This window comes from Colobus angolensis, unplaced genomic scaffold, assembly GCF_000951035.1.
Source record: "Colobus angolensis palliatus isolate OR3802 unplaced genomic scaffold, Cang.pa_1.0 Scaffold533, whole genome shotgun sequence".
Taxonomy (NCBI): Eukaryota; Metazoa; Chordata; class Mammalia; order Primates; family Cercopithecidae; genus Colobus; species Colobus angolensis.
Window position 1 is genome coordinate 269,447 of NW_012118855.1, and position 26,388 is coordinate 295,834.

General features: G+C 60.4%; 2 protein-coding genes across 2 annotated transcripts in view; one reads left to right on the forward strand and one right to left on the reverse strand.

Annotated features, from left to right (window-relative positions):
- The first annotated feature begins 551 nt into the window (after positions 1 to 551).
- Positions 552 to 9,945, forward strand: PLA2G4B (phospholipase A2, group IVB (cytosolic)). The gene is made up of 20 exons (XM_011961052.1): positions 552 to 661; positions 1,874 to 1,946; positions 2,224 to 2,360; positions 2,474 to 2,605; positions 2,741 to 2,781; positions 2,917 to 2,959; positions 3,203 to 3,257; positions 3,527 to 3,657; positions 3,927 to 4,010; positions 4,285 to 4,322; positions 5,455 to 5,590; positions 6,241 to 6,377; positions 6,621 to 6,843; positions 6,968 to 7,085; positions 7,401 to 7,538; positions 7,708 to 7,812; positions 7,976 to 8,155; positions 8,440 to 8,606; positions 9,118 to 9,304; positions 9,427 to 9,945. Exons 1-20 carry the CDS (start codon positions 653 to 655, stop codon positions 9,636 to 9,638), a joined length of 2,346 nt encoding a protein of 781 aa, XP_011816442.1. The 5' UTR covers positions 552 to 652; the 3' UTR covers positions 9,639 to 9,945.
- Positions 9,943 to 26,388, reverse strand: part of SPTBN5 (spectrin, beta, non-erythrocytic 5) — a 46,225-nt gene continuing 29,779 nt past the window's right edge. The window contains exons 40-67 of the mRNA XM_011961051.1: positions 26,186 to 26,300; positions 25,327 to 25,440; positions 25,068 to 25,189; positions 24,664 to 24,826; positions 24,277 to 24,465; positions 23,960 to 24,037; positions 23,140 to 23,312; positions 20,674 to 20,764; positions 20,386 to 20,532; positions 19,363 to 19,500; positions 19,028 to 19,284; positions 18,643 to 18,829; positions 18,172 to 18,384; positions 17,317 to 17,513; positions 16,991 to 17,195; positions 16,551 to 16,745; positions 15,817 to 15,972; positions 15,328 to 15,533; positions 14,970 to 15,159; positions 14,531 to 14,707; positions 14,344 to 14,445; positions 13,910 to 14,044; positions 13,507 to 13,578; positions 13,024 to 13,110; positions 12,782 to 12,873; positions 12,575 to 12,660; positions 11,637 to 11,727; positions 9,943 to 10,428 (exon numbers count right to left, since the gene is read on the reverse strand). Coding sequence (XP_011816441.1) covers positions 10,416 to 10,428; positions 11,637 to 11,727; positions 12,575 to 12,660; positions 12,782 to 12,873; positions 13,024 to 13,110; positions 13,507 to 13,578; positions 13,910 to 14,044; positions 14,344 to 14,445; positions 14,531 to 14,707; positions 14,970 to 15,159; positions 15,328 to 15,533; positions 15,817 to 15,972; positions 16,551 to 16,745; positions 16,991 to 17,195; positions 17,317 to 17,513; positions 18,172 to 18,384; positions 18,643 to 18,829; positions 19,028 to 19,284; positions 19,363 to 19,500; positions 20,386 to 20,532; positions 20,674 to 20,764; positions 23,140 to 23,312; positions 23,960 to 24,037; positions 24,277 to 24,465; positions 24,664 to 24,826; positions 25,068 to 25,189; positions 25,327 to 25,440; positions 26,186 to 26,300 — 3,991 coding nt within the window. The 3' untranslated portion in view covers positions 9,943 to 10,415. The remainder of the gene's footprint in view (positions 10,429 to 11,636; positions 11,728 to 12,574; positions 12,661 to 12,781; positions 12,874 to 13,023; positions 13,111 to 13,506; positions 13,579 to 13,909; positions 14,045 to 14,343; positions 14,446 to 14,530; positions 14,708 to 14,969; positions 15,160 to 15,327; positions 15,534 to 15,816; positions 15,973 to 16,550; positions 16,746 to 16,990; positions 17,196 to 17,316; positions 17,514 to 18,171; positions 18,385 to 18,642; positions 18,830 to 19,027; positions 19,285 to 19,362; positions 19,501 to 20,385; positions 20,533 to 20,673; positions 20,765 to 23,139; positions 23,313 to 23,959; positions 24,038 to 24,276; positions 24,466 to 24,663; positions 24,827 to 25,067; positions 25,190 to 25,326; positions 25,441 to 26,185; positions 26,301 to 26,388) is intronic.

Genomic DNA, 26,388 nt, shown 5'->3' on the forward strand with positions numbered 1-26,388 from the left:
CAGAAGCCCCTGCCTGTTCTGGGGCTGTCCCTCTGAGGAAGGAGTTGGTGTCCACACTCTGACCCCCCTACAAACCATGCCCTGGAGACAGGAGAACCCCCTGCCCCTGAGTGCCAACCCACAGGCCTCATCCCTGGCCACTCAGCACCTGGCTTTGAAGGGCTGTTTTATGTGACAGCCACTCCCCTGCCTGTCCATCTCCAGATTGATGGAGCCCTGCAGTCAAGACTGGGCATTCCTGTCCAACAGGTGCCAGAGTTGCGAAAGGCCTGTGACGGGGCACTCCACTCTTCCCTTGGCTGCTGTTCTGGGACTCACCCCTGCTTTCCTTCTGCTCAGTCCCTGGCAGCAAGCTCTCCAGACTGGGACTGCAGAGCTGGGAGTTCAGGGCTGGGTGGGGCAGGCCCAGGTGGTAATGGCTGGCGAGTGCCACGGAGGTGTCAGGAGCTCTAGTATAGGCTCAGGGTGCCTCGTTTCCTGGACAGGTGGCTGGTCCAGGAGTGGGTGTGGAGCTTAGGTGGAGCAGAGGCAGCGGGTGGGAGGGACTTGGGACCAACTGGGACATTACATCCCTGGCTCTGGATTAGAAAGCCCACAGTCCTTGATCCTGTGGCCACTGCTCCATCATTCCTGCTCCTAAGGACTCGGTCTCATGGCTCTGGTAAGGCCTGGCAGGGTACCGGGTTCCCACTCTGACCCCTGCTCTCTGCCCGGGGCCTGGTTAATATGTTTCTTACGGGAGCTGTGGTTTTCTCCAGGTGTAGGGAGGGGAGTTTATTGACCACAAGACCCGGGCAGTGGGCAGAAGCCAGGGGAGAAGGAGGCCTGGGGATGAGGGATCCATCCTGAGTTTTTTCTGCCCTGGGAACGGTCTGCTGGCACAGCTCCCTGGCACCATGGATATGGGCCCTGGAGACTCACAGGCTCCCAGCTGCCGTCCTGAGGCCCTGGAAGCAAGTGGCTGCTCTGTGCTCCTCTGACTCAATTGCCTGGAGTGTGGAGGCCCTGGGCTGACCCTGGTGGATGAGGCTCTCCAGCACTGCCCTGGACCTGGTTGCTCCCTGGACTTGACCTGTTAGGGCCCTTGTGGAGGCAAGCAGAAGGCCGAAAGGAAGCAGTTGGCACTGGTTTCCCTGGTCCCGGTGCGCCTGCCAGGCTGCATTCCCGGAACCAGGGGTATGGGTTTGGAGGGAGCTACTGGGGGACCATCTTCAGCCTGACCTGGCAGACGTGACAGCCTGTGAGGGGTCTGAGCTAGGAGCCGCCTCCCCTGCCCGGGAGAGAGCCCATTTTCAGGATGCACTTCTGACCAGGGGTAGAGGGAGGGTGTGAGAGCAGCTCAGCCGGGGGCCCAAGGCCCTGACGTGCCACTTCCCCTCCCTCGATAGCTTATGTCCCCTGCCACCCAAGACCAGCCTGAAAGCTGCTTAGCTGGGGTGTGGGGTGGAGAGCCTAAAGGATACTACCCCGAGGAGGCGGAAGCAGGTCCGTGTGAGGCATAAATTGGAGCCAGCCTGCCCGGGCGCCAATCCCAATTCTGGACCTCAGGCAAATGACTGCTTCTCTGTGCCTCAGTTTCCTCATGGAGTGGGTCGTCATAAATAGTATCGGCGCATATGGTGGTTGTGCAATAACTGAGTTAATGTATGCAAAGCCCTTGGCCCAGAGCCGGCGCAGAGCGTTGTGTGAGTGCTGGCAGGCATCATGGTGGAGATGTCATGTCTCCTCTTGTTGATTCAGGATTCTGATGGGATGGAGGACAGGCCTGGGGTTCAGGATTAGGCCTTAAGGCACTGCTCCAGCCTCCTTTGCGGCCCCTGTCACCCTTGGCTTCATCAGCCTGTAGCAGGTCTCCCCTCTCCCGCCTCTGCAGGCAGAGGTGTCCAGGACCTGCCTGCTCACGGTTCGTGTCCTGAAGGCCCATCGCCTACCCTCTAAGGACCTAGGTGAGTGCGCGCCGCCCTGGCGCCTCTGCTGGGCTGAGGGAGGAGGAGGGTGCTGTGGCTGGATTTGGTGGAGGCGGGTGGGCTGGTGGGCAGGGCCTAGAGGAGGGGGCTGAGAGGAGCTTCTGGGTGGAAGGTGGCAGCTGGGGCTCTGCCTCTGCCCCCAACTTCCCCTCCCCTTAGTCTTACCCCACATGGGGCTCCAGGTGATGGAAGGAAGTGGGTCTGGGTGGCTGGGAAGGGCTCTTGGCCACCACTGGGCACTTGTTCCTTCCCACAGTGACCCCCTCTGACTGCTATGTGACTCTCTGGCTGCCCACAGCCTGCAGCCACAGGCTCCAGACACACACAGTCAAGAATAGCAGTAGCCCTGTCTGGAACCAGAGCTTTCACTTCAGGATCCACAGGCAGCTCAAGGTGGGCCAGGCATCAGCACTAGCTCTACCCACATCCCCACCAGCCGCTGCCGCTGCCCTGCTCACCTTCCCGTCCCCTCCCTCCTGCAGCCCTGTCACTCTTTTCCCCTCCAGAATGTCGTGGAACTGAAAGTCTTTGACCAGGACCTGGTGACCGGAGATGACTCTGTGTTGTCAGTGCTGTTTGATGTGGGGACTCTGCGGGCTGGGGAGTTCCGGCACGAGAGCTTCTCACTGAGCCCTCAGGCAAGGCGGTGTTTCCACGGCAGCCCCAGCTGGTGTCTGGGTTGAAATCTCCACACGCACGCATGTCTCTCATACTCACTGACACATGCACACTCCTTCTGACCCTTTCTAACTCGCTTCTGGCTCTCTTCCCAGGGTGAGGGGTGCCTGGAAGTTGAATTTCGCCTGCAAAGTCTGTGAGTCAGGGGCCTGGGGCAGTTTGGGTGGGAGTGCCTCGTGGGAAGGACAGCACTAGTGCCTGGGGGATGCCCAGGTCTCTGTGGGGTGAGAACCTGGACTCCTACTAAGGGGGCTTTGGGATCTCTTTCCAGGGCTGACCGTGGCGAGCAGCTCTTCAGCAATGGCGTTCTGGTGGTGAGTGTGACCGGCGCTCTGGGAGGTGGGCTGGGGTCCCCGGGACTCCCTCATGCCAGCAGCTTGAGGCACAGGCCCGCCGCTGCCTCTGTCTGGGGACCCTGGGATTTCCGTTTGTTAAGGGAATACAATCTCAAGGGTCCAGGTAATGAAGTGCAGACCAGCAGGAGCCAGGGTGCTGGGAGGGTGGGGTCCCTGAATGGGGGTGGGGTTAGCGTCTGAGGGACTCCCTTCATGACTCAGGCCCGGGAGCTCTCCTGCTTGCACGTTCAACTGGAGGAGACAGGAGACCAGAAGCGTGAGTCCCCAGCTCACTGGGACAGCCCCCGGCTCTCAGCCCGTCTTCCCCCTTTAAGCATTGGACAGTTCTCTGTGGGGCTCCCTGGAGCCTGAGCTTTCCCCTTAGGCCTTCCCAGGGGGACTGTGGTGGGGGCTCCATCTCGTAGCCCCGGCCTGACCAGACTATTTCAGCGGGGAGAGGGAGGTGTCCTCCAGGCCTCCCAGCAAGATGGGTTCTGTGGGCAGAGATACCGTCCTCAGCCTCTCTGCTCTGGTTCCTCTTTCCAGCCTCAGAGCGCAGAGTTCAGCTTGTGGTTCCTGGGTCCTGTGAGGGTCCGCAGGAGGCCTCTGTGGGCACTGGCACCTTCCGCTTCCACTGCCCAGCCTGCTGGGAACAGGAGCTGAGTATTCACCTGCAGGTAGTGTGCCTCGCTCCCTGGAGGTGGGGCCCCCAGAACTTCCTCCCTCCCTCCGCACCTCCTCCCAGTACCCTGGCTCGGCGCCTCCTCCCAGCCTGACCTCTGCCCCACCTGGCAGTGTGTGCACGTTGGCAGCACGTGTGGGCCCATGCTGGCCTCCCCTGCCCATCCCTCCCATACCTCTATGGCTGCTGGTGGGAGTTTGGTGAGGTCCGTGCGAGGAGCGGAAGCGTAAAGATTCTTAGGTCTCTGTCCTTTGTCCCCTGCAGGATGCCCCCGAGGAGCAACTAAAGGTGCCACTGAGTGCCCTGCCCTCTGACCAAGTGGTGAGGCTTGTCTTCCCCACGTCCCAGGTACTGGCCTCCCAGGGGAGGAAGCAAGGTGCCTGGACTGGGCTGGGCCCCAGGCCACAGAGGGACGGGCCTGCTTCCCGCTTCTCTCCATGGGCTACACCCTGAGCAGGTGCCAGGGGCCAGGCTCTTTGGGGAGTATCCTCTGAGCATCCCTGCTTCAGGCCTCGCCCCTGTGGAGACAGTGGGGGGGGTGGTACGCCTGGGGTCAGGGTAAGGGGAGCATAGCTGAGTGGAGGTGGCCGACCTTTGTGACTGGGGCCTTCATGGTTTTCAGGACCCCCTGATGAGAGTGGAGCTGAAAAAAGAAGCAGGGTGAGAGGCCTGGCTGGGGACTGGGCAAGGCCCTGGAAAAGTAACCGGGGCCCGGGGCTGGAGCAGGCCTGGAGGAGTGAGGGGGAGAAACAGCCACCCCTCATCCTCATGCTCTCTGAAGGGGCTCAGGCTGGCGCTCAGCAGGGGGCACAAAGTACTGGGAGGAGCCTTAGCACCTATGGTCGGAGGGATGAGTGAGCGGCCAGCCCAGTGCCAGGCACCTGGGGAGCACTTGATAAATGTTTGGCTGGAAAACGCGGGAAGGTGAGGATGGAAAGTGGTAACATGGTTTGGGGCGCAGAGAGGGCAGGAAAACCAAGGGAGAGAAGAGGGGAAATTGCGCCCTTTTGAGTGGAAGCTGTTATGGCCGGATCTTAAATGATCTTCGTAGAGCTGTCGCCCACCGTCTTGGGAGAGCGGCTTCTCACCTCTCGGAGACAGAATCATTGGCCCTTTTCTGCCCCTCCCCATCTTTTTTTTTTTTATTTGAGACAGAATCTCTCTGTTGCCCAAGCTGGAGTGTAATGGCGTGATATTGGCTCACTGCAACCTCCGCCTCTGGGGTTCAAGCGATTCTCCTGCCTCAGCCCCCCGGGTAGCTGGGATTACAGGTGCACACCACCACACCTGGTTTTATATTTTTATATTTGTATTTTTCGTGGAGACAGGGTTTCCCCATGTTGGCCAGGCTGGTCTTGAACTCCTGGCCTCAAGTTATATGCCTGCTTCAGCCTCCCAAAGTGCTGGGAGTACAGGCGTAGGCCACTGCACCCGGCATCCACCCTCTTTGTAGTCATTTTTGAACTCCATGGGTGAGGGACAGAGCAGGAGACTTGGATGGGGGATCCATGGTGTAGGTCCTTCCTGGGGGCCTATCTGCACCCGGGATCCTAAGCAGCCTCTTACAGCCACGGAATTCTGTGTCCCGCCAGTCTGCTTTGCTGCATTCCCAAGCATGTCCACCTGGACACACTCTCCCTCGGTGTCAAACTGCAGTCTTGTGACACAGGAGTGGCAGTGAGGGTTGGGGAGAGGAGGGAGGGCAGTGGGCAGTGCAGGTGAGGCAGACCCAGCTTTCCATTCTCTGGGGAGGGCTGAGAGCTGTCTCATGGTCTCTTCCCTCCCCTGCCAGACCGAGGGAGCTGGCCGTGCGACTGGGCTTCAGGCCCTGTGCAGAGGAACAGGCCTTCCTGAGCAGGAGGAAGCAGGTGGTGGCCGCGGCCTTGCGGCAGGCCCTGCAGCTGGATGGAGACCTGCAGGAGGACGAGGTCTGCGGGCTGGGCTGGATGGGGTGTCCCCGGACTTGCTTGTTCAGTGCTGAACACTGGAGCTGCTTGTCCCTGATCTAGACCAGAGTTCGTAGCTGCCTGTCCCCACCCTGCTTCCTCTCGCCTGGCATTGGCAGGGACTTGGCACAGGCAGAGTGTTGCTTGAGGTGCCTGGAGCCCACCCGGGAGCTGCCTCGAAGGGCTGCCTTTCCTGCTCTGTTTCCGGGTTCTCAGCCTAGCCTGTCTGAGGAGCGAGACAGATAGCTGGCATGAGGCCTGTTGGCCCGGGGTGCCTCAGGAGGTTCCTATTAGCCTGGGCCATCTCCTGGGGGAGTGATGGCAATTTGGGAAAATTTTAAGGTGGGCCCTGGGTCTTCCAGAAAGTGAGCATCAGACTCGGGGGCTGAGGGCAAGGAGATGAGGCTCAGAACTTGCCTGGGCCATTTTTTCCTGGAGCCCTTAGGACTGGAGGAGCTGGGCGCTCACTAAGGCTGTTTCTGGCCCCCAGGGCTGACTCAGAACTGGTCCCACGACCTGTGATCAGGCCTTAGCTGTGGGCTGGGTGGCCACTTGACCTGCTACCTCCTCTTCCCGTGGCTTAGCCTTCCCGTCCCTAGGGCCTCTGCAGGCCTGGCTGTCTTCTTTTCCAGATCCCCGTGGTAGCTATTATGGCCACTGGCGGTGGGATCCGGGCAATGACTTCCCTGTACGGGCAGCTGGCCGGCCTGCAGGAGCTGGGCCTCTTGGATTGCGTCTCCTACATTACTGGGGCCTCGGGCTCCACCTGGTGAGCTGGGGGCAGGCCGATACTGGACCCTGTGTGGCAGGGGGTGCTGGTGCCAGGGTTCTCCTAGGCCTCTGAGCAAACTAGAAGGGCTAGAATGAACATGGGAGAATGAACGTGCCAGGGAGAAATGTGCTCCAGGAGACCCTGGGGAGGTCCCTGCCAGGCTGTTGTCCTAGAAAACCCGGGGCACGTGAGGTCTGGAGGGTCCTTCAGTGACAGCCGTCTGGCTTTGGCTTTTCCCAGGGCCTTGGCCAACCTCTATGAGGACCCAGAGTGGTCTCAGAAGGACCTGGCAGGGCCCACTGAGTTGCTAAAGACCCAGGTGACCAAGAGCAAGCTCGGTGTGCTGGCCCCCAGCCAGCTGCAGCGGTACCGGCAGGAGCTGGCCGAGCGTGCCCGCCTGGGCTACCCAAGCTGCTTCACCAGCCTGTGGGCCCTCATCAACGAGGCGCTGCTGCACGACGAGGTGCGGGGGCTGCAGCCGGGGGCAGAGCCAGGGCTGGAGCTGGGGCACGGCGCTGGACGGCAGGGTGGGAAAGGCCTGGGCACCCAGGCAGCTGTGGGTTTAGGTTCCACTCGTCTTTCCCCAGCCCCATGACCACAAGCTCTCAGATCAGCGGGAGGCCCTGAGTCATGGCCAGAACCCTCTGCCCATCTACTGTGCCCTCAACACCAAGGGGCAGAGCCTGTCCACTTTTGAATTTGGGGGTGAGTGGCCCCAGAGCTGAGATGAGACCTGTGCCCTCGCGGTTGGTGGAGTAAGGGGAGACGGGGCCTGTGTGCAGACGGCAGATGTCACACCCACCTCTCCTGGGCCAGGTCCTGTGCTTTCTGGAGACTGACACCCTACCAGGGTCCCTTGGGCCTTTGGGAAGGAGGCAGGGGCCTTAGGCCCCATGCACAAAGCCCAGGCCACAAGGCCTGGGCCTCCTGGTCCTAGGCTGCCCTAAAGCAAAGCCCTGGGTGGGGGTACGGGTGACTAAGGGCTCTGCACCAGGAGGCTGAGGGGTGGCCTCCTCACAGAGTGGTGCGAGTTCTCTCCCTACGAGGTCGGCTTCCCCAAGTATGGGACCTTCATCCCCTCTGAGCTCTTTGGCTCTGAGTTCTTCATGGGGCGGCTGACGAAGAGGCTCCCTGAGTCCCGCATCTGCTTCTTAGAAGGTGAGGGGCACTGGGCAGGCTGGGGAAGCTGGGCCGAGCAGGGAAAATGGGCCCTGAGTGAGAGGGTGGCCCTCGGTCAGAAGAGCTTCCTGGGTCAGGATTGGCCATGGGGAAGGGTAGGGTTGGGACAGGAGTCGGGCACCCTCTTCCCTCACGGCCGCTCTTTCAGGTATCTGGAGCAACCTGTATGCAGCCAACCTCCAGGACAGCTTATACTGGGCCTCAGAGCCCAGCCAGTTCTGGGACCGCTGGGTCAGGAACCAGGCCAACCTGGGTAGGTGCTCTGGCCCCTTCATAAGGGTGCCAAGAGGCAGCCAGCTGGGGCTGTACCGGGGGCGGGGGGTCTCACCTCTAACCCCTCCAGGGTCACCACCAAGGTGGGGATAAAGATGCAGGAGTCCCCGTTCTCCCCCCACACCCCCACCTTGCCTGTGTAGACAAGGAACAGGTCCCCCTTCTGAAGATAGAAGAACCACCCTCAACAGCCAGCAGGATAGCTGCGTTTTTCACTGATCTTCTGACACGGCGCCCACTGGCCCAGGCCACACATAATTTCCTGCGTGGCCTCCATTTCCACAAAGACTACTTTCAGCATCCTCACTTCTCCACCTGGAAAGGTACCTGCTTCTCCCAACAGTCCTCCTGTGGCCACCTGAGCCTCGAGTCCCCAGCTCCAGACACCCCTCCCGGTCCACTCCCGTTCTGCTTTGAGCTCGAGTCCCTGGACTGCTTGGAGCAGGGGTCTTTTTCTCCTTGTCTTGGGGACCCAGGGCCCACCTGCCGGGCTGTAGGGGTGTTAGTTCAGCAGGAAAGCAGGGGCCAGAGGCCAGAGTCTCTCCTTCCAGCAGGAATCTGGTACCCTTGGTATCCGTGACAATTGCTGCTCTCCCCAACCTTCCAGCTACCACTCTGGATGGGCTCCCCAACCAGCTGACACCCTCGGAGCCCCACCTGTGCCTGCTGGATGTTGGCTACCTCATCAACACCAGCTGCCTGCCCCTCCTGCAGCCCACTCGGGATGTGGACCTCATCCTGTCATTGGACTACAACCTCCACGGAGCCTTCCAGGTTGGGGAGGGTGGGCAGGCATGGGAGGTGGTGGGTGGCCCCTGCCCCCTGAAGAGAGGGGCTTTGGAGTCCAGTGTCTGGTCCAGCTTCCTTTAGGAGCTGTGACAGTGACTGCATGTGACTGGGACACTGGAATCTGTTAATTTGCTCATACTCTTCCGGAAGTTGGGAAGCTGGCAAGGTTTTATCTTGTATCTGGGTCCCCTTTACTGACCTGCGAGGTGTGGTCCTGGGCCTCTGGGCCCACCTGCCGAGTCTGCTCTGCCTCCCAGTGTCAGAACTGGAGTGCTGGGAGCAGCCCGGCTCCGTCTAGCCCCAGAGGAGCTGCCACCGAGGCCTGTCAGGTGTGGCGCTTTTTTCCCAAAGGCTGGCTTCGTGGGCCCCACTGGAGACGCTGACGGGGCATTTGAGCCCCAGCTCCGTGAATCTTGGTGCATCTCACATCGTCAGCCCCAGTGTTGAGGACACCAGGGGCCCTGTCCCGCTGACGCCCCTTCTGCCTGCCCTGCAGCAGCTGCAGCTCCTGGGCCGGTTCTGCCAGGAGCAGGGGCTCCCGTTCCCGCCCATCTCGCCCAGCCCCGAAGAGCAGCTCCAGCCTCGGGAGTGCCACACCTTCTCCGACCCCACCTGCCCCGGAGCCCCTGCGGTGCTGCACTTCCCCCTTGTCAGCGACTCCTTCCGGGAGTACTCGGCCCCTGGTGAGCCGCTGTTCCCCTCCCCCTCCTGCTGCCCTAGTCCCCCACACTTCCTCTGTCCCCGTGTGTCTCCATACCCACCTTCCCCACGTGTTCCCCCATGCCAGGCTCCACTCTCTCCACAGGGGTCCGGCGGACACCTGAGGCGGCGGCGGCTGGGGAGGTGAACCTGTCTTCAGTGGACTCTCCCTACCACTACACGAAGGTGACCTACAGCCAGGAGGATGTGGACAAGCTGCTGCGCCTGACACATTACAATGTCTGCAACAACCGGGAGCAGCTGCTAGAGGCCCTGCGCCAGGCAGTGCAGCGGAGGCGGCGGCGCAGGCCCCAGTGATGGCCGGGGCCCCTGCCTGGCCCTGCCGCCCCTGACTCTCATTCACTCCCTGGCTGCTGAGTTGCAGGTGGGAACTGTCACCACCCAGTGCTTCAGAGCCTCTGGGGCTCAGGTGACCCTGTCCCAGGGTCCATGCTGAGGGCTGGGAGCTCCCTGGGGCCTCAGCAGTTTGCAGTGGGGTAAGGAGGCCGAGCCCATTTGTGTAATCACCCCATGGCCCCTGTCTGTTTTCCCTTCTGCGCTACCTTGAGTAGTTGTACAAGGTGAGATGGAACACTTGATACATTACAGACTCATACAAATGTGAGGCACTATCTGAGACGAGCTGTTATTACTGCGGAGAAGGGCCATGTCATTCTAGGCTTCTGGTTGTACGTGGCAAGGGCTGGTACAGAGCTCGCTCAGTCGGCGTGGGCTTCCCCCGAAGAGTAGATTCTCTGCACACGTCCACATCTACCTGTGCTCAGTCACCCCTTCCAAGCAAGAAGGCGGCCACGTGGGCCTGGGGTAGCCCTGGCCTTGCCCACCTGCTCTGCTGGAACACGTCTCCTCTTCACCCAGACAGGAGTGCAGGGGGAGGCCAGGCAATGGCTGCTTCCTGCCACATGATGGGAGCCATCTTGTAACAAGGAACTGTCTATTCCAGAAGCTGGGCCTGGGGAACGGTTGAAACAGCCACGGGAAAGAGCCCTTTTGCCTGTGGCTGAGTCTCATTCTGGTCCCCTAGATGCGTCCTTGCTTGTGGCCCTGAAGTTTGGTGTTGCCCTGGGGTTCACCTCAGGGATCAGACCTGTTGGGAAAACAGATAGAGTGAATTTAGCAGGGTATGGCCACCCCAGATCTTCTCCAAACACTGGCGCGCTGCCCTCCCCGGACCAGCCAGCCTCCTAGAATAAGCGTGGGAGTGAATTCCAGAGCTGACAGGCGCTGCAGCAGCTGTGGGTAGGGAGTGGGAATTGCCTCGACTCTCATAACCCAACTCTACATCTGTCAGCTGGCCTAGCGACCCCAGCCCTGGGCTAGAGACAGCAGAAGAAATGGCTGTGCTGGTAGCCTCGGGAGCCACTGTGTCCAGGACAAGGCCTGTCTCAGCAACACATCATCTAAATCATGTATTGGGCCCTGCAGGACCGGGAGCAGATGGTTACACTGGAGACCACAGCCGTGGCTGCCATCCCTTGTGGTATGAGCCCTCCAGGCACACAGCTGTATATGCGTGTGCATGTCTAGGCTCATCCTGGCATGAGGCCCGTGCATGGAGGATGTGCCTGTCTCCAATCCCTCCTCCATTTTCACCTACCCCCAGGTGTCCCCTCCCCCTGGAAAGCCTGAAGCCCTCTGGTTTGGAGGGGAAGGAGATGTGGGTGAGGGGGTTGAAGCATCAAAATGATGCTGGGATCTACAAGGAGGGACCGAGGAGCCAGGTAAGAGCCACCTGCCCTGTACATCCACCTTCGCATCTCCTCCTCCCTGGCCTGCAGTCCAGGACATATGGCCCTCTCCATTGCCGTGGAGCGGGCACTGGGGAAAGCAGGGGAGGACTAGGTAGAGAATGGGTTGGAACAAGGGTGGGGCAGGGTCTGGCTGTCCTGCCAATGTGCTGTGCCTTGGAGAGCAGAGAGGAGGGAGGAAAGTGAGGAGGGCATGGGCCCCTGGGAAACCAACCCAGGCAGGCTCTCAGCACCGGGCAGAGGGAAGCCTGGCTGCCCCTCCTCCAAGCAGCCAAGCAGGAAGGGCAGAGGGAGCCCAGGCAGCTTTGTCCACAGGGCCCCACACTGTGGAGGGCGTGGAGTGAGCCCTGGGAGGGGAGCGCTGTTGAGTCTGTGGAAATCTGGGCCTTGTGGCCTGGATTCCTCTCAGCTGAGCGTCCAGTAGTATTTCCCCACAGCCCAACAGAGTCAGTCTGAGGCCCAGAATCTCAGGCTTCAGAGGGCAGCACCTGCCAGCCACCGAAGCCCAGGGCTCCCCGCCCTGCTCCCCCCGCCAGGTGTGTCCCGCCTGAGTAGCCATCCAGGCCGGGCATCCGTGGTCGCGCACTCATTCGGAGAGCTGACAGGTTTGGCTTTGAGTTCCGGGCTCAGACTCTGGGCTGCAGAGCAAGGGAATAACCACTGCTAGCCCGGTCCAGACCATCTGCAGGCGCCAGGTCTGGCTGCTCCTTCCTCCAGCTTCTGGAGGCTCAGCACAGCCTTGGGCAGCCTGGCCATGCCAGGGCCTTCCCACGTGGGGGTGTGGGGTGGGCTGAGCACTCGTGGGCAGGTTTTTCCCCCATGCGTCCTGCCTCTTAGAAAACTCCTCGCAGGTGAGTTAAGAAAGGCTGAGCCTTTCTTAGGAGCTGGGGGATTCTGGAATGCTGAACTCAAGATCCCTTTGGGCTTCTGGGAAGACAGACTCTTGAGAGGAATTCCCTGAACACACTGTGTCCACATGGAGCCTCGGCAGAGCATGCTGACCATGGAAGAAAGTGGTCCAAGGGGTTGTCTGTATATTCCTCCGAGTAGAACCCGGCTTGCTTACTGTCAAGGTGGTGACATTCAAAGTTGTCTGAGGACTAGAAGGTTAAAGCAGCCCCCAGGTCAGACAGAACAGAGCCTGGAAAGCCCCTGGAGGAACAGTCCATGAGGATCTTGGCAGGAAGGGCTTGGGGCAGTCTCAGAATGGCAGACTCCAAAAGGGGCACAACAGGACCAGGACACAGCTTGGGGGTCAAAACTGGCCCCATCTCTGCTGCTAATTAGCTGCGTGATCTTGGGCAAGTGGCTTAACCTCTCTGGGACCTAAATTCTTTGAGAAAAAAACAGTAAGTCCAACTTACTTCTCGGGGGTTAGAGATGCTAACCGTGAAACCTCCTGAGGATGCATAAAACGCCAGGGGCCCAGAAGCTTAGGGCCCAGAGAGTCGGCCGCCCTCCCCGCATCCTTCCCCTGAAGCCCACCTGCAGTGCTGCCCAGGGCTCGCCACCAGCTCTCAGCCTGCTCTTCGGATGGTGCTGCAAACAGGATCTCTTTCCCGCTGGTCAGCCTGGCACCCACACAGTCACATCAAACTCTCCACTGTCCCTTTGGGGTCCCCCACGCTTCCAGCCCCCACTGAACCAGGTGGCTGCTGGGGCCATGCCGGAAGTCCATGTCTCTCCCCTCACCTTAAGGAGAATGTGTGTTTCCTGCCATGGCGGCCCGGCAGCCTCTCACACCGGGCTCCCGTGAGGTCAAGGAGGGCCAGGGAAGCTACTTTCTGAGGAGAGATGAAAGGCAGGGGTCACTGCGGCCATCTCACAGCTTTTCCCTGTGTGGTCCCTCCGTCGTGTGGTCCCTCCGTCCTGGGGCCGCTCTGCCTTGTCTCCCAGCACCCTGATGTCTGCATCTCCCCCACCCCGCCTGGTACCTCCTTTGCCATCCTCTCATCCAGCAACAGGCTCAGGGAGTTGCCCTGCAAGGTCCCATGGCAGCTGTCCCAGGAGCTCGAGCTGGGCTGTGGAGGGGAGGCGGGAAGGCCACATGAGCCATGTGCAGAAGGGAAGTTGGAGCTAGGGCCTGTCCATGCCTCGCTGTGTGTGTGGAGCCTCCCAGGAAAAGCAATGGATTGGACCAAAGTCCCTATGGGGAAAGGGAAGCCACAGAGGGGCTCTGACAGGAGAAATTAAGCAGAAGGGGAAGAGCAGGGAGGGAGGAGGAATCCCAGCACCTCCTGGGTGGGGGCGGAAGCTGGAAAGGGCCCCAAGGAACCAAACTGCCTGGACAGCATGGTGGGGGGTGGCATCTGCCCAAGGTCACAGTGCAAGGGTGCCAGGCCCAGATGGCTCTTCCCAGTCCCTCAAGTTTTACTGCAAGTGGGGGCTGCCTGGAGAAGGAATCTCCAGACACTTACCTGCCTCCCGCCAGGCAGCAGGTGCTGCTTGAACTCCAAAGACCCCTCCATGGTGGGGGCACCCTTTGAATCCTGAAAATACAAGATGGGGCCTGGAAATGTCAGGACCAGCACCCTCAGGAAGGCGGGTGAGGCACCCACTGCCCCCTGCTCTGTTTATTCCTCCCACCCAAGTACTAACCAGGCCCGACCCTGCTTAGCTTCCAAGATCAGATGAGATTGGGCATGTTCAGGGTGGCATGGCTATAGATAGCCGTCTTTATTCCTAATGACCTTGAGCTCCGGTGCCCAGGGCTCCCAGCACTGGCTCCAGGGTGTAGGCCCTCACCCTCACAGCCACAGCTCCTGCACACTCCAGGGAGACCAACGCTGGGGGTGCCTGCAGCCCCATGGGGACACCTGCCTGGGGGCCCCTCATCTCAGCCAGCTGCGCTCCTGGCCCCCGGTGTCCAGAGGGCCTCCACTGAGAGGACGTCAGCGAGCCGCCAGCTCTCCCAGGTTTCAGCTCCTGTGGCTGCAGCAGGAGCTCCTGTTCCGTCTTGGGGAGTGGGGCAAGATGGGCAAGGTGAGCCAGGTCAGGGAGACCAGCCACGCCTCGGGCTCCCGTCTACCTCCCCTCCCCCATCCCTCCCGGTCAGAGGGGGCCTGCCTCCCCCTCACTAGCTCTTTCAGCTTTGGCACCCAGTCCACCATGGTGCCTCTCCCACCACCGCAGCTGGCCAGCGAAAGGAGTGGGTAAGGCAGGGTGAGGGCTCAGTGCCCTGGAGACCCTGACTTGCAGGCTGAGAGGGACTATTCCCCCACCAGCCCTCAGCCCCTCGCGGAGGCTCTCTTCACCTCTGTCTTCTGCATTTGGGCAAACTTCTCTTCCTGGGCTGCCAGCAGCTTTTCTAAGTCCTGGTGTCTGTGTAGCAGCAACTCCACATCTGACACTGAGTGCTGGGGAGAAGCATGTTCGAGTGAGGCCCAGCTTGGGGGGCGCCCAGAGCCTGGTAGCCAGCAAAGGGGCAGGACCCCCACTCACCCCATAGGCGGGCTTCAGCAGGAGGCCTTCCCGGCAGGCCAGCCAGGCCTCAGCCTGCTCCAGCCTCTGCCGAAGCTTCTGCAGACCCCAGCTCTCGGCACAGCGTTGCCGGCGCAGGGCCCAGGCCTCCTCCAACTCCTGCAGCCGCCCTTCCAGCTCCTGCAGACACTCTGTCACCTGGCGGGGAGGGGCTGCTAGGGGTGACAGCTTGGATAGGGCTCCCACCCTGGGCAAGGCAGGGCAGGGCTGGAGAGCCAAGTGTTAATGGAAGTGCAGAGGGAAGGCTGTGAGACCCGCACCTGCCCCTTCCCAGCCTCTCTCCCTGCCTGCGCCCAGCCTTCCTGGCCTGCTGGTTTCCATGCCCGTGAGGGGCCCTGAGGCCTTTGGCGATCAGGCTGCATCCCCAGCCCAACCCCAGGCCCACCCTCTGTGTTCGCACCTCCGGGGACATGACGTGGCTGTTGTCCACCAGCTGCTGTCCTTCCTGCCGCAGGTCCTGGGCTTGAAGGCGGCATTCCCTGATTTCCTGCCCCAGCTCTTCATGCTGCCCAAGGAGCTGCTCAGCCCCCACCACGTCCTCAGCCAGCTCCTTGGAGGAGGCCAGCTCCTGCCTCTCCTGTGCCCATGCTCTGTAGGGTCAGGGACGGGAGCTGTTGTCAGGGCTGGCTGGGGAGGCACGGGCAGGGGAGGGCACGGGCAGGGGAGGGCACGGGCAGGGAGGCCCAGCTCCCTGAAGAGCCAGGATACCCCCACCCCACAGGGCAGAGCTGGGCCAGCAGCCGAGGTAGGACACCTACAGCAGTTCCTGGCAGCGCCCGAGGAAGGCATGGCCCTGTGCAGCCTGCGCCAGCCACTGGCCTCGCTCCTGGGCCTTTGCCTGCAGAGTGGCCCAGGCCTCCTGCACCTTGGCCAGGCACCCTGGAGCCACAGGATGTAGCTGGCCCAGTCGGCAGGCCTCCGTCTGCACCCGTGCCACCTCCTTCTCCATAGCTGCCAGCTCTCTCTGCAACCAGAGCATGAGATCAGGCCTCAGTCCCCAAACAGCCGACGCGTGCTCTCCATTCAGGAGCACCAGGCCTCTCTGAGGAGCCACCTCCACTCTGCTGCATAACCTGGGCCAAGTCCCAGGACCCCTCAGGGAAGGATCTGGTTTCTGGAGAGGAGGCTGAAGCAGGCTGGGGTGGGAAGGCCCTCACCTAGCACCTTGGGGGAGTGCTGAGATAGGTCCCCTCAGCCACCGCCTTTGGGCAGGGACAGACAGGCAGGCTGCAGGGCATGGGCCTCACCTCCAGGCGCCTGTGCTGTTGCTGCAGGGTCCGCACAGACGACAGGCTGTGGCCTCCGTCCTCTCCCTTCATCAGGGCCGTTTTCTCCTGCATCCTTCCCTGGAGCTCGGCTGCTGCCTGCTCAAAGCTGTGGACCTCATGGGCTGCAGCCAAGTTCTGGGAGAGGAGAAAGGAGCTGCTCAGGGCTGTTGTCTGCTCCCAGGACTCCTTTCTCCCTGGAGACATGGCCTCCTGGGCCACCTCCTTTTGAGCAAGGAGGACCATGGGGCTGGATGTGTCCCCAGGTACAGAAACCATCCTCCATGCTGGACCCTCAGTGAACGTGACGATGCGGGTCTTGTGGCAGGCCAGGGGGTGGGGAGGGCGGGGAGAGGAGAGGGCCTCATGTGCATCTCAGGGAAAGGCAGACACGAGGTGTTGGGTCCATGTGAGAGAGCAGGCTGGTTCTCGGGGATCCAGCTGACCCTGGCAGTACCACCTGTAGTGCCTCTCGTGGGGCTGGGAGACAGGGTCAGCTCAGGAGGCAGCCCCAGCCCAGGACCTACAGAGACGGAATGTCCTGGGCTACAGCCGAGTCCTGGAAGAAACCTGAGCAGGTGAGGGAGAAGGCGCATTCACTCGAGGCCAGCAGGGTGTATGTCTTGTTGGAACCAAAGTCTGTGGTAGGGAGGGCTTAGAGGGATTTTTTGAAGACTCTGAGACCCCCTAGCTCGGCCCGGCCTGTGGTTACCTACCTCTGTGCGGGCTTTTATTGCTTGGTCCAGCCTCTCCCAAGCGGCCTCAATGCGGCTCCTCTGGGCTTGGATGTGGGGATAGCGCCTGGGTGCCCCCCGCTCCAGGGTGCCTGCCAACTTCCTCAGGGCATGCACCTTGGCCTGGCCCAGGCTCTGAACTTCCTTTCTGAAAGCATCAAACTTCTCTTCCAGCACCTGCAAAGGTGTGAGGTCCGGCAGGGTCACTGGAGATGGCATCATGAGCTCTCAAAGCTCAGGAAGAGCTCAGCAGACTGATGGCTCTGCAATCCCTCAGCCCTGATTCTGGAACCATCGAGATCCTCCCTAGGACACCCTCTCCAAGCTCCTTTCTGCTGACTCCCCAGCAACCCTTTCATCCCAAGGCAGGCCTTCCTCGGCCTCTGCCCACTGCCCGCGAGGTTTGCTCAGGAGTGACTCACCTTGACGCCCTCCAGGTCCTGCCCGTAGTCCTGGGACTCAGCGGTGGCCGCCTTGGTGGTCAGCCAGGCGTCGAGGAGCAGGGTCTCTCTCTCCAGCTGGTGTAGCTGCAGCTGCTCCTGCAGGCCATGCCCCCTGGCCTCCACCCTCCGCAGCAGCTCTGCGTGGGCCTCCCGAACTGCCTGCAGCTGGGCTAGCACCTTGGGGCTGCAGGAAGACAGCGACAGCCTGGACTGCAGCCCTTCCTCTCCAGGCTGCAGCAGTCTCCTGCCACCTCTGTAGGGGGCTTCTCTCTGCTCCTTCCCGGATGGCGCGGCTCCCCCCGCACCTGTCTGGGTTCTTCCTGCTCTCCAGGAGTGCTGCTGTCTGCTGCAGCCGCTCGATGCGTGGGCTGAATGCTTCCAGGTCTCTTTTGGTGGCCTCCAGCTGCCGCAGAAGGGCCTGTGTGGCCTCAGCACTGTGGCCCATGTCCTCGCTGTCCAGGACGTGGCCCCGCTCGGCCAGCCAGGATCCCGCCTCCAGGAGCTGGGGTGACAGAGTGGAGATTTGTTTTGCTGGGGCACCCTCCAGGGCTCAGGATTTACAGCCACGATGCTCAGCCTGGCCGCACATGGGAATCGCCTGGGAGCTGTCGCACTCCCTGGGCCTGGCCCCACTCCTAAGCAGCCTCATCTGGTCTGAAACACAGCCAGGGTGGCAGTGTTTTGTAAAGAGTCCAGGTGATTTTTTTCCATGCAAAATAGACACTTTATTCTTGGTTCATAGGCATAGATTTTGTTTCTGTCACTTGATAAAATAAAACCAAGTTTTAGCAAATATTCCTTGCAGTGTTTCTCCCTTTCATTTATTAGCCCATTTACTTCATTTACTTCTGTTTTTCTTCCTTTACAATTGTATTCACCATTCTGAAGTAATTGAGGTATAATCATCCAGGGAAGGTTCCAGGTGATTCTCATGTAAAGCCCTGGTTGAGAACCACTGGTCTAGAGGGAAAAAAGACAAAAGCCAACCCAGCCAGCAGCTGTGTTCTGGGAAACATGTGGAAGGAAGCCTTTGGGGGCAGGAGACCACTGAGTGGAGGAGATGAAAGGTGCCCAGGCCCGGAGCCCTGGAGTTACCTCCCGGCTGCACTCGCCCTGGGTTCCAGGCCCACCCACTGTGCCCTGCCCATCACTCCCCTCACCTCAGTCAGAAACTGCTGGGCCTCCTGAGCCTGCTGCAGCAGAAGCCGCCTCCTTGCCGCCTCTGCCCGCAGGTGGGCCATGGCCTTCTCCAGCTGCTGCACCCGGGCGGCCACCTCGTGGGCGGCAAAGTGCCCTGCCTGCACCAGCTTGTGCCCAGTGCCCAGCACCACCCGGGTCAGAGCCTCATGGCTGTTCATCTCACTCTCCAGGTTCTGTGGGGGAGGAGGCAGGAGGATGGGGAGGTTGCTGACCCTTGGGGGACTCCCACAGTTGTGCTTGAAGCTTCACAGGACCCCACTAACTTGTCTCCAAGGAGTTCCCTGTCCCCATGACCCCCAAAGAATCCGGAGTACTCCAGAAGCCCCCACAGGCAGAGTTCCTGGCTGGGCCACAGAGAGTGCTATTTCCTTGGCTGAGGAGCCCCGCTCACATGCGAGGGCCAGCCCTCCCCTCCCCGGGTGGGCCCATACCTGGTGCTGCTCCTGCAGGTGCCGCACCGCACTCAGGCTCTGGCCATAGTCCTGGGCAGTGGCCAGAGGCAGCTTCTCCTGCACCCAGGCCATTTCCTCATCGGCGTCCCTGAAGAACTGCAAGAGGAGGCTCCGGGCCTCCAGGGCCGTCCTGCGCTCCTGCAGGGGTTCCCTCAGGCTCCTGAACCTGCAGTGGTAGAGGGTGGGACCCAGGGAGGCAGGGACCACGAGTGTCAGTATTAGGGATACCTGGTGACACAGATCACCCAGTTGTGGCCCTCACCATGGGCAGCGGGAGAAAGTGAGAAGACATCAGTTAGAGGGCAGGGGTGGCGGTCCCTCCAGGAAGGCAGGGAAGAGAAACTGAGGGCACGGGCGGATCTACCTCTGAAGCAGCCGCCGGGCCCGCTCTTCCACATCTCGGGCAAGGCAGTGGCCTTCCCTCACGAAGGCCTGGGCCTGGCCCAGCAGCGCCTCAGCCTGCCTGGCCTTGTTGTCCACTGCTGCCTCCAGCTCCCTGTGTGTGCCTAGGAGCTCGCCCACCCCAGGCAGGGCCTGGCCCCCCGTGGGGGCTCTCAGCTCAACCTCGATGGGCTCCAGCCAGTTCTCCAGTTCCTCCATGCTCCGCTGCAGACGCAGGGCCTAGGGTAGAAAGCAAGGCTGGCAGGAGGGGAGAGGCCTGGAGCCCGGCCAGCCACCCCACGGCCCACACAACTTTACCTCGCAGGCATTCTGGAGCTTGGCCACCTTCTTCTGGAAGTTGTCTTGCAGCTCACCCCAGAGTGCTCCCAGCTCCTGCAGTCGCTCCTGGATGGCCTCCGAGGCTGGGTGGCCCCCCTGCAGTAGCCTCTGTCCCTCCTGCAGCCACAACATGAAACACCCCTTGTGGACTCAGGACCGCTGGTACCAGGGCACTTGTGTTGACACTGACCACCAGCACCACAGCTGCAGAGTCCCTGCAGGCCAGCTGCGTGATTTTGAGCAACTTTCTTTACCTAAGCCTCATTTTCCTCATTCGTATCACAGAGAAAATAATGGTTATTTTGTTTAAATAAGTCATGTAAAATACTTAGCGAGGTGATTTATATCAGAGGGAGCCAGCCTGGGGTCAGGATCTGCCTTTGCAGGTGGAAAAGAGAATGTTTAAAAAAGTGCCATGCTGGTCACAGTGGCTCATTCCTGTAATCCCGGCACTTTGGGAGGCTGAGGCAGGTGGATCACCTGAGCTCAAAAGTTTGACACCAGCCTAGGCAACATGGCGAAACCCCTTCTCTACCAAAAATACAAAAAAGTAGCCGGATGTGGTGGCACGGGCCTGTGATCCCAGCTACTTGGGAGGCTGAGCTGGGAAGATCACTTGAGCCTGAGAGGCGGAGGTTGCAGTGAGCCGAAATCTTGCCACTGTACTCCAGCCTGGGCAACAGAGCAAGACCTGTCTCAAAAAAACTGGCTATGTTTTGACTCCTTCACTCATAGGACTGCTGGCTATATCCTGTTCACATCAAAATGTTATCTTTAAAATTACTGAAAAGGTGTCATTTTTGGAGAGGGTGCCCCCACCCTGGGGAAGCAACTACTTCTCACTACACTTCCGCCTACACAACCGCTTAGCCAGGTGCCTGCACACAGAAAGTACTGGATAACATTGGCCACCATTACTGTGGTTCAGCACCAGCTCTGGGGCACCGTCCTGTCCTCTCCCTGGAGAGCTGTCCCGCCACCCTCCTGCCCACAGGGCCTCACCCGCTGCAGCTCCTGCTGTTGCTGCCTGCTCGCGTCCAGCTCCGCCTGGAAATTCTGCTGCTTCCATAACTGTGCTGGCAGTGTGGCTGTGTCCAGCAAACCCTCCTCCAGGGCCACCACGTTCTTCTCCCTCAGCCATGCGGCCACCTGGGCACATGGGGAGGACAGGCCTGCGGTCCAGGGCTCTCGCCTTCCCCCGACCTCTGGGATGCCCCAGAGGAAGTGTGGCCTTTCCCTGGGTCGACTCCTTCCCCACCGTGACCACCTCCCTCTCCGAGCGAGGCGAACCTCCTGGGAGTCCTGCAGGAAGGCCTGCAGCTGCTGGAGCTCCTCCAGGCGATGGCGGCGGGTCCCGGCTTGCCTGAAGAGCGCCTCCTTCCTGCCAGGAGGAGAGGCTCGTGGGCCTGGGGCCACCCCCGGGGCCGGGTGGGGTGCCCGTTCAGCCTAGGCTTTCTCAGGTATGAATATATTCGGAGTCTGGAGTTTCCTTTGGAATAAAGGTCCATTGCACTCCACCTCTGTAAATGTGTCTGTTATGGGCCGGATTTTGTACTCCCGAGATTTTTTCTGAGACAGAGTCTCGCTCTGTCACCCAGGCTGGAGTGCAGTGGCACAATCTTGGCTCACTGCAATCTCCACCTCCTGGGTTCAAGCAATTATCCTGCCTCAGCCTCCCGAGTAGCTGGGACTAAGGGCTCATGCCTCTACGCCTGGCTACATTTTGTATTTTTAGTAGAGGCGGGCTTTCCCCATGTTGGCCAGGTTGGTCTTGAACTCCTGACCTCAAATGATCCACCCACCTCGTTCTCCCAAAGTGCTGGGAATACAGCTATTGCACCCAGCCTGTACCCCTGAGTTCTTATGCTGAGGGCCTAACCCCAGAACTGGTTTTGGAGACAGTGTCTTTAAAAGAGGCAATTAAGTGAAAATATAGGTGGGTCCTAATCCACTGTGACCTTATGTGCCCTTATGAGAGGAGGAAACTGGGGCAGACACAAGCATGGGGGGAAGGCACAGGGCAAAGGCGCCTCTGCCAGAACAGGGAGACCTCCAGAGGAAACTGACTGCTGACACCTGGACCGTGGACCTGCAGCCTCCAGGGCTGTGAGAAGAGTGTTTATTCCAGGGGTCCCAGCCTCTGGGCCGCAGACCGGCACCAGTCCGCAGCCTGTTAGGAACCGGCTGCACAGAAGTGAGCTGCGGAGCATGAGTGCCTGAGCTCTGCCTCCCGTCGATCAACTGGCAACAGATTCTCCCAGGAGCTGGAACCCTGTTTTGAACTGCGCACACGAGGGATCCAGGTTGCAGGCTCCTTATGAGAATCTAATGCCCAACGATCGGAGGGGGAACAGTGTCATCCGGAAACCAGCTCCCATCCCCTGGGAAAAACTGTCTTCCACAAAATCGGGCCCTGGTGCCAAAAAGGTTGGGGGACTGCTGGTTTCTACCACCCCACCCAGTCTGTGGTATTTTGGTACAGCTGTCTGAGTAGGCTAATATACTGTCTAAACCACTTTTTTGATCAGGCATTACTATTAGCAAGAATTTTTAAAGCAGGACCTCCCTATATATAATATGTAATATCTAACATTTATATAATATTTAATAATTTGATTTATATATTACACAGGTACCTCTGTACCAATATCGAGTATAATGCCACATGCACAAAAATAGAAACTGAGATCTATAAAGTAAATAGAAGATCTAACATCCCTCCCACCCACCCCACCTCCTCAGGTCCACGCACCCCTCCCCACGCTGGTGTGAGTGTGTGGGGGGGAGCGGGTGCGGAGAGGCTGGACTGAACAGAAACGTGCTCCTGCAGGAGGGCAGAAGCCAGGGGCTAGAAGTCAGGGTGGCACTGTGCTGGGAGCAGCTGGGCCTGCCAGGAACCACCTAAGGTGACTGGGGGAGTAGTGGGTGGTGACAGAGGCCAGCAATGTCCGCATTCTGTTAATTCAAAGAACTCCCAGGTACCCAGGTGTGATCCACCTGGAAGAATGGAGAGGGGCTGGCCCCGACCACTGCCAGGACACCAGCACAAGGAGCCACGGCATTTGTGGGTGCTGGTCAGCTCTCTGGGAAGGACAAAAGCCCTCACCAGTCTGGGATCTGGCTTTTGACCCTATCTCCCTTGATCTAAAGTCTGAGGAGCCGCATGAAGCAGCCAAACCCGATGAGCTTTCACAGGGAAAACAAAACTGCAGAGCTGGGGTCTCATGGGCCGTGCAGGTCACATGCATGTGTGTCTGAACTTGCGTTAGATGAGCTAAGACTTCTGCTAGCCTGCCTGTGGGGCCAGCACTGTGCTTTCATCTTCATCACAGCCCTCAGAGCCCGGGATGTGAGGCTCAGCTGCCGTGAGGAGGAACTTGCCTGAGTCCTGCCATTAGTGGGCAGCATCAGGACTCAGGACTGCGGCCCTGGAAGGCCGATGCTTGACCTCTGGCCCTGCCCTTCCGTTTCGTGAGATGGTTTCCTCTTGGTCTCCTAGCATAAGCCTCTCTTTAAACTCCCTTTGATCTCAACTGAATGAAGAAGGAAGTGGGATTTTCCACATGGTGTTTGACGTCCGTAGCAGGCAGACACACTGCAGGGCCAGGGGCGGTGGGGACCCCGGCATCTGACCTCAGTCCTTGGGAGACTGGTCAGCCTGGGCCAAGCAGTGGAAGGGTAGGAAGGGAAGAACCGGGATGTCAGATGCCTGTGCCAGCCCGCCCACAGCATCCCTCACCCCAGAGCCACCGGTACCTCAGGAGCATGGCCTGGCACCTGCCCAGGGCACTCGGGGCCTCGGGGTGTCCACCCTGATGCAGGCTGCGGGCCGAGGCCTCCAGAGCACTGATCTTTCCTGCCTGCACCTCCAGGTCCCGCTCCAGCATCTTCTGCTTCCACAGAAGGGGCTCCATGGGGGCCAAGGGGTCCTGGTGGGGGTGGGGAACCCAATACTGTCCACGGGGCTGCCGCCTCCCATCCCAGGCTACCTGCCTTCCCACCTAGAACATCCTACCAAATGCTCATCCACAGAGCAGCTGCTCCACCCAAATACGTCCCTCAAGGCCGTTCCAGCTTTAGGACAGTGATTCCCAGCCAGGGGAGGCATTTGGGATAGGGATCAAGAGCCAGAATCTCCGCGGCAGGCAGAGATTTTTCACGTAAGGTGAGCACTCCCTCCTCTGCACTCCCCCGAGGACTGTTAGTCTCCAGTTATCCTCTGAGGTCTCCTATGAGTTACACTTGTCTGCTACAGGGTTGGGGCAGGGGCAGGAAAAGCGAACCTCTAGGCATTTGGGAAGTGAGGAGGGCAGGGGTGAGGCAGCAAGAATGGGTCAGGGCCACACAGGCACTCTTGAAGCTCCTTGGTGTTGGCGGTGGGGCCTGCCCACAGCTGCGTGGGAATTGCTCCAGATGACAGGTAAGTAACTGCCCAGTGATGGATGTGGCCCCAAGTGGGGAGACGCCCCAGAAGGGGAGGATCGCTGGCCTGGGGAGCTCAGGCAGCACTGGCTGGTTTGACCCCGAACGCTGCTCTTGTAAGATGCCCCTCTGCCCATTCTGGCTGGACACCTACCCACAGACCCTCACTGGCTAGGGAGTCTTCCTTGCTGCTAAGCCAATGTTCCATCTTCTCCACGGAGCTCAGAAACAGCTGGGAACAAAGGAAAAGGCAAGAGGCAGTTGGCAGAGGGTCCAGCCACTGAAGGTGGAGTGACCCTTCTGGTGGCACAGGTTGGGGAACCAGGGTCCTGGAAGGCAAGAGTGCTGAGTGGTGGGGAAGTCCCTGGCCCAGCAGCCCCTCCAGCCTTAGCCTTGACCAGAGGCTGTGGGGTCAGCGCAGGCCCTGTCGGGTGGGGCCAAGATGCAGGCTGGGGATGCGACTGTGCCTGCCTGTAGCTCCAGGGCCTGCTGCAGCTGTAGCTGGTGCTCCTGCCAGGCCCCTTCCAGGCTGCTCAGCTCCTGTTCTAGGCCAGCCAGGGCCTGGCGAATGTCGGGCGTGGAGGGGTGCCCTGCTGTGAGCAGTCGCTGCCCAGTGCTTCGGGCCAGGCTGCTGCTGTCTGTCCAGGAGTCCAGCTGGGCCTGGAACGGGACTGGGCTCAGATCACTGGGGACTGGAAGCAGCCCAGCAGGCAGGAGGAGAGGTGGAGAAGCAGCTGAGGAGTGGGAGGCTGGAGGAGACAGGCAGGGCGGGACACCCAGGAGGCCCAAGAACAAGGCGAGGAGAGGAAAGGGCGGAGGTGAGGGTCTGGGAAAGGCTTGGACCAGCTGCCTGTTCACCTTGCGCTCCTGGTGCTCTTCTAACATACGCCGGGCTTCCACAGGGCTGCGAGGAGTGGGGCTCATGTCCATCTGAGCCCGCAGCCTCTGGGCACTGACCAGCAACTCATGCAGCGTTGCCTGGAGTTTCTGAGCTTGGTGCAAGGCATCCAGCGCCTCCCTCCTGCCCACAGCGCTCATCAGCTAGTTCCCAGGCCTTCAAACCCCTCTCCCCTGTGCCCACTGGTGTCTTCTGTCCCTTAATCCCCTCAACCACAGGAGGGCCCGCGGGCTGGGAGTTACTGGGAGGACAGTCATTTGCAGGGTGGAGAAAGAATCCCAGGGGAACACAGGGCTGAGGGGAGGTGTGGGGACTGAGATGCCGGAGGATGGGTCGGCAAAGGCAAGGCCTGCAGGGTTCATACCGCTTCTGGGCCCTGCTCTGGAGCTGCCACCAGCTCTCAGCCACCTCCTGCTGTCTGTGCCTGAGGCCGTGGGCTGCCTCAGGGCTTCTCTGGCACAGGCGGCCCACCTCACGCTCTAGGGACTGGGGGAAGCCGGGGTCAGAGGTTGGGGCAGGGGAGCCCTGGGCCACCCTGGCATCCCATATCCCCTCCTCCCCACTTCTGCCCAGGGTCTCCCTGAGGAGGTGCCCTGGGCCCAGCTCCACAGCCAGCTGCGCACCTCCACCTGGGCCTGGATGGGGTGCACTTCCCGCTCCAGCTCCTCGTGTTTCCGCAGCAGCTTCTGCACGCTCTCCAGATCCTTCCCGCAGTCCAGGGCCTGGAGCAGGGCTTCCTGGGGGAGAGGCACGGCCAGTTACCTGCTGGGCCTTTGCTTCAGCTCTTCCTACCTGGCACAGGGCCCGGCCAGCGGCTTCTGTGTGCACAGCAAGCGCCCAGCGTGATTTCTCGGCCCTGGCTTTGAGGGCCAGACGTCTCTTCCTTATGTGAGGGGGACGATTCAGAGGAGCAACTCTGGATTTGGAGTCTCCTCTGAGGGAAGAACCTCATGTGTGTGCTGCTTCCGTGTACGTTGTCTCATTCGACTCTCATCCCTCAAGGAGTGAGAAAGAAAATAGAGCAAGGATGGACAGACAGGCCTCGGCAGACACACGTTTCACACAAGGGCTTCCCAGACCGGGTTCTAACTCTGCCAGATTCAGCCTGGGGCTCTGTGGTTGTGAACACAGTCCCAAGGCAAACATCCCGAGGGTTTGGGCTTCCTCGGGGATGGGAGGAAACAGAGAGGGTGTTTTCTGGCCTCTGGACCTGCAGTATGTCTGGGGACCAGGATCTGGGGGAGAAAGGAGACAGGGAAGCCCCCTGCTGAGCTTGCAATAGGTGCTTCTCCGGTCCTGAGTTGATGCCAAGGGCCAGACCATCAGATGTCCCTGGTGCAGCCCTGATAGGACCCACCCCCAAGTACCCAGCTGAACAGGAGAGGCCAGCGAGCGGGGAGACACATGGGAGACTCTAGGCAGCGCCCCCTCCCCGACCGCATTTGCTCACAGCCCCTGCCGGGACCCGCTGCCACCACGTACCTTCTCCTGGATCCTCTCGGTGACACTGTCCAGCTCTTGAGACAACATGTGTATTTCCAGGGCCCCTTCGAGCCGCTGCTGGTATTGGAGCAGGTTGCCATGGAAACTTGCCCACCTGGCCGAGGGGTGGTGGTGTAATGTGGAGCCCGAGGCGGCCCTCCACCCCTCTCCCGGCCCCTCGGTTCTCCCCAGCCTGGGACTGG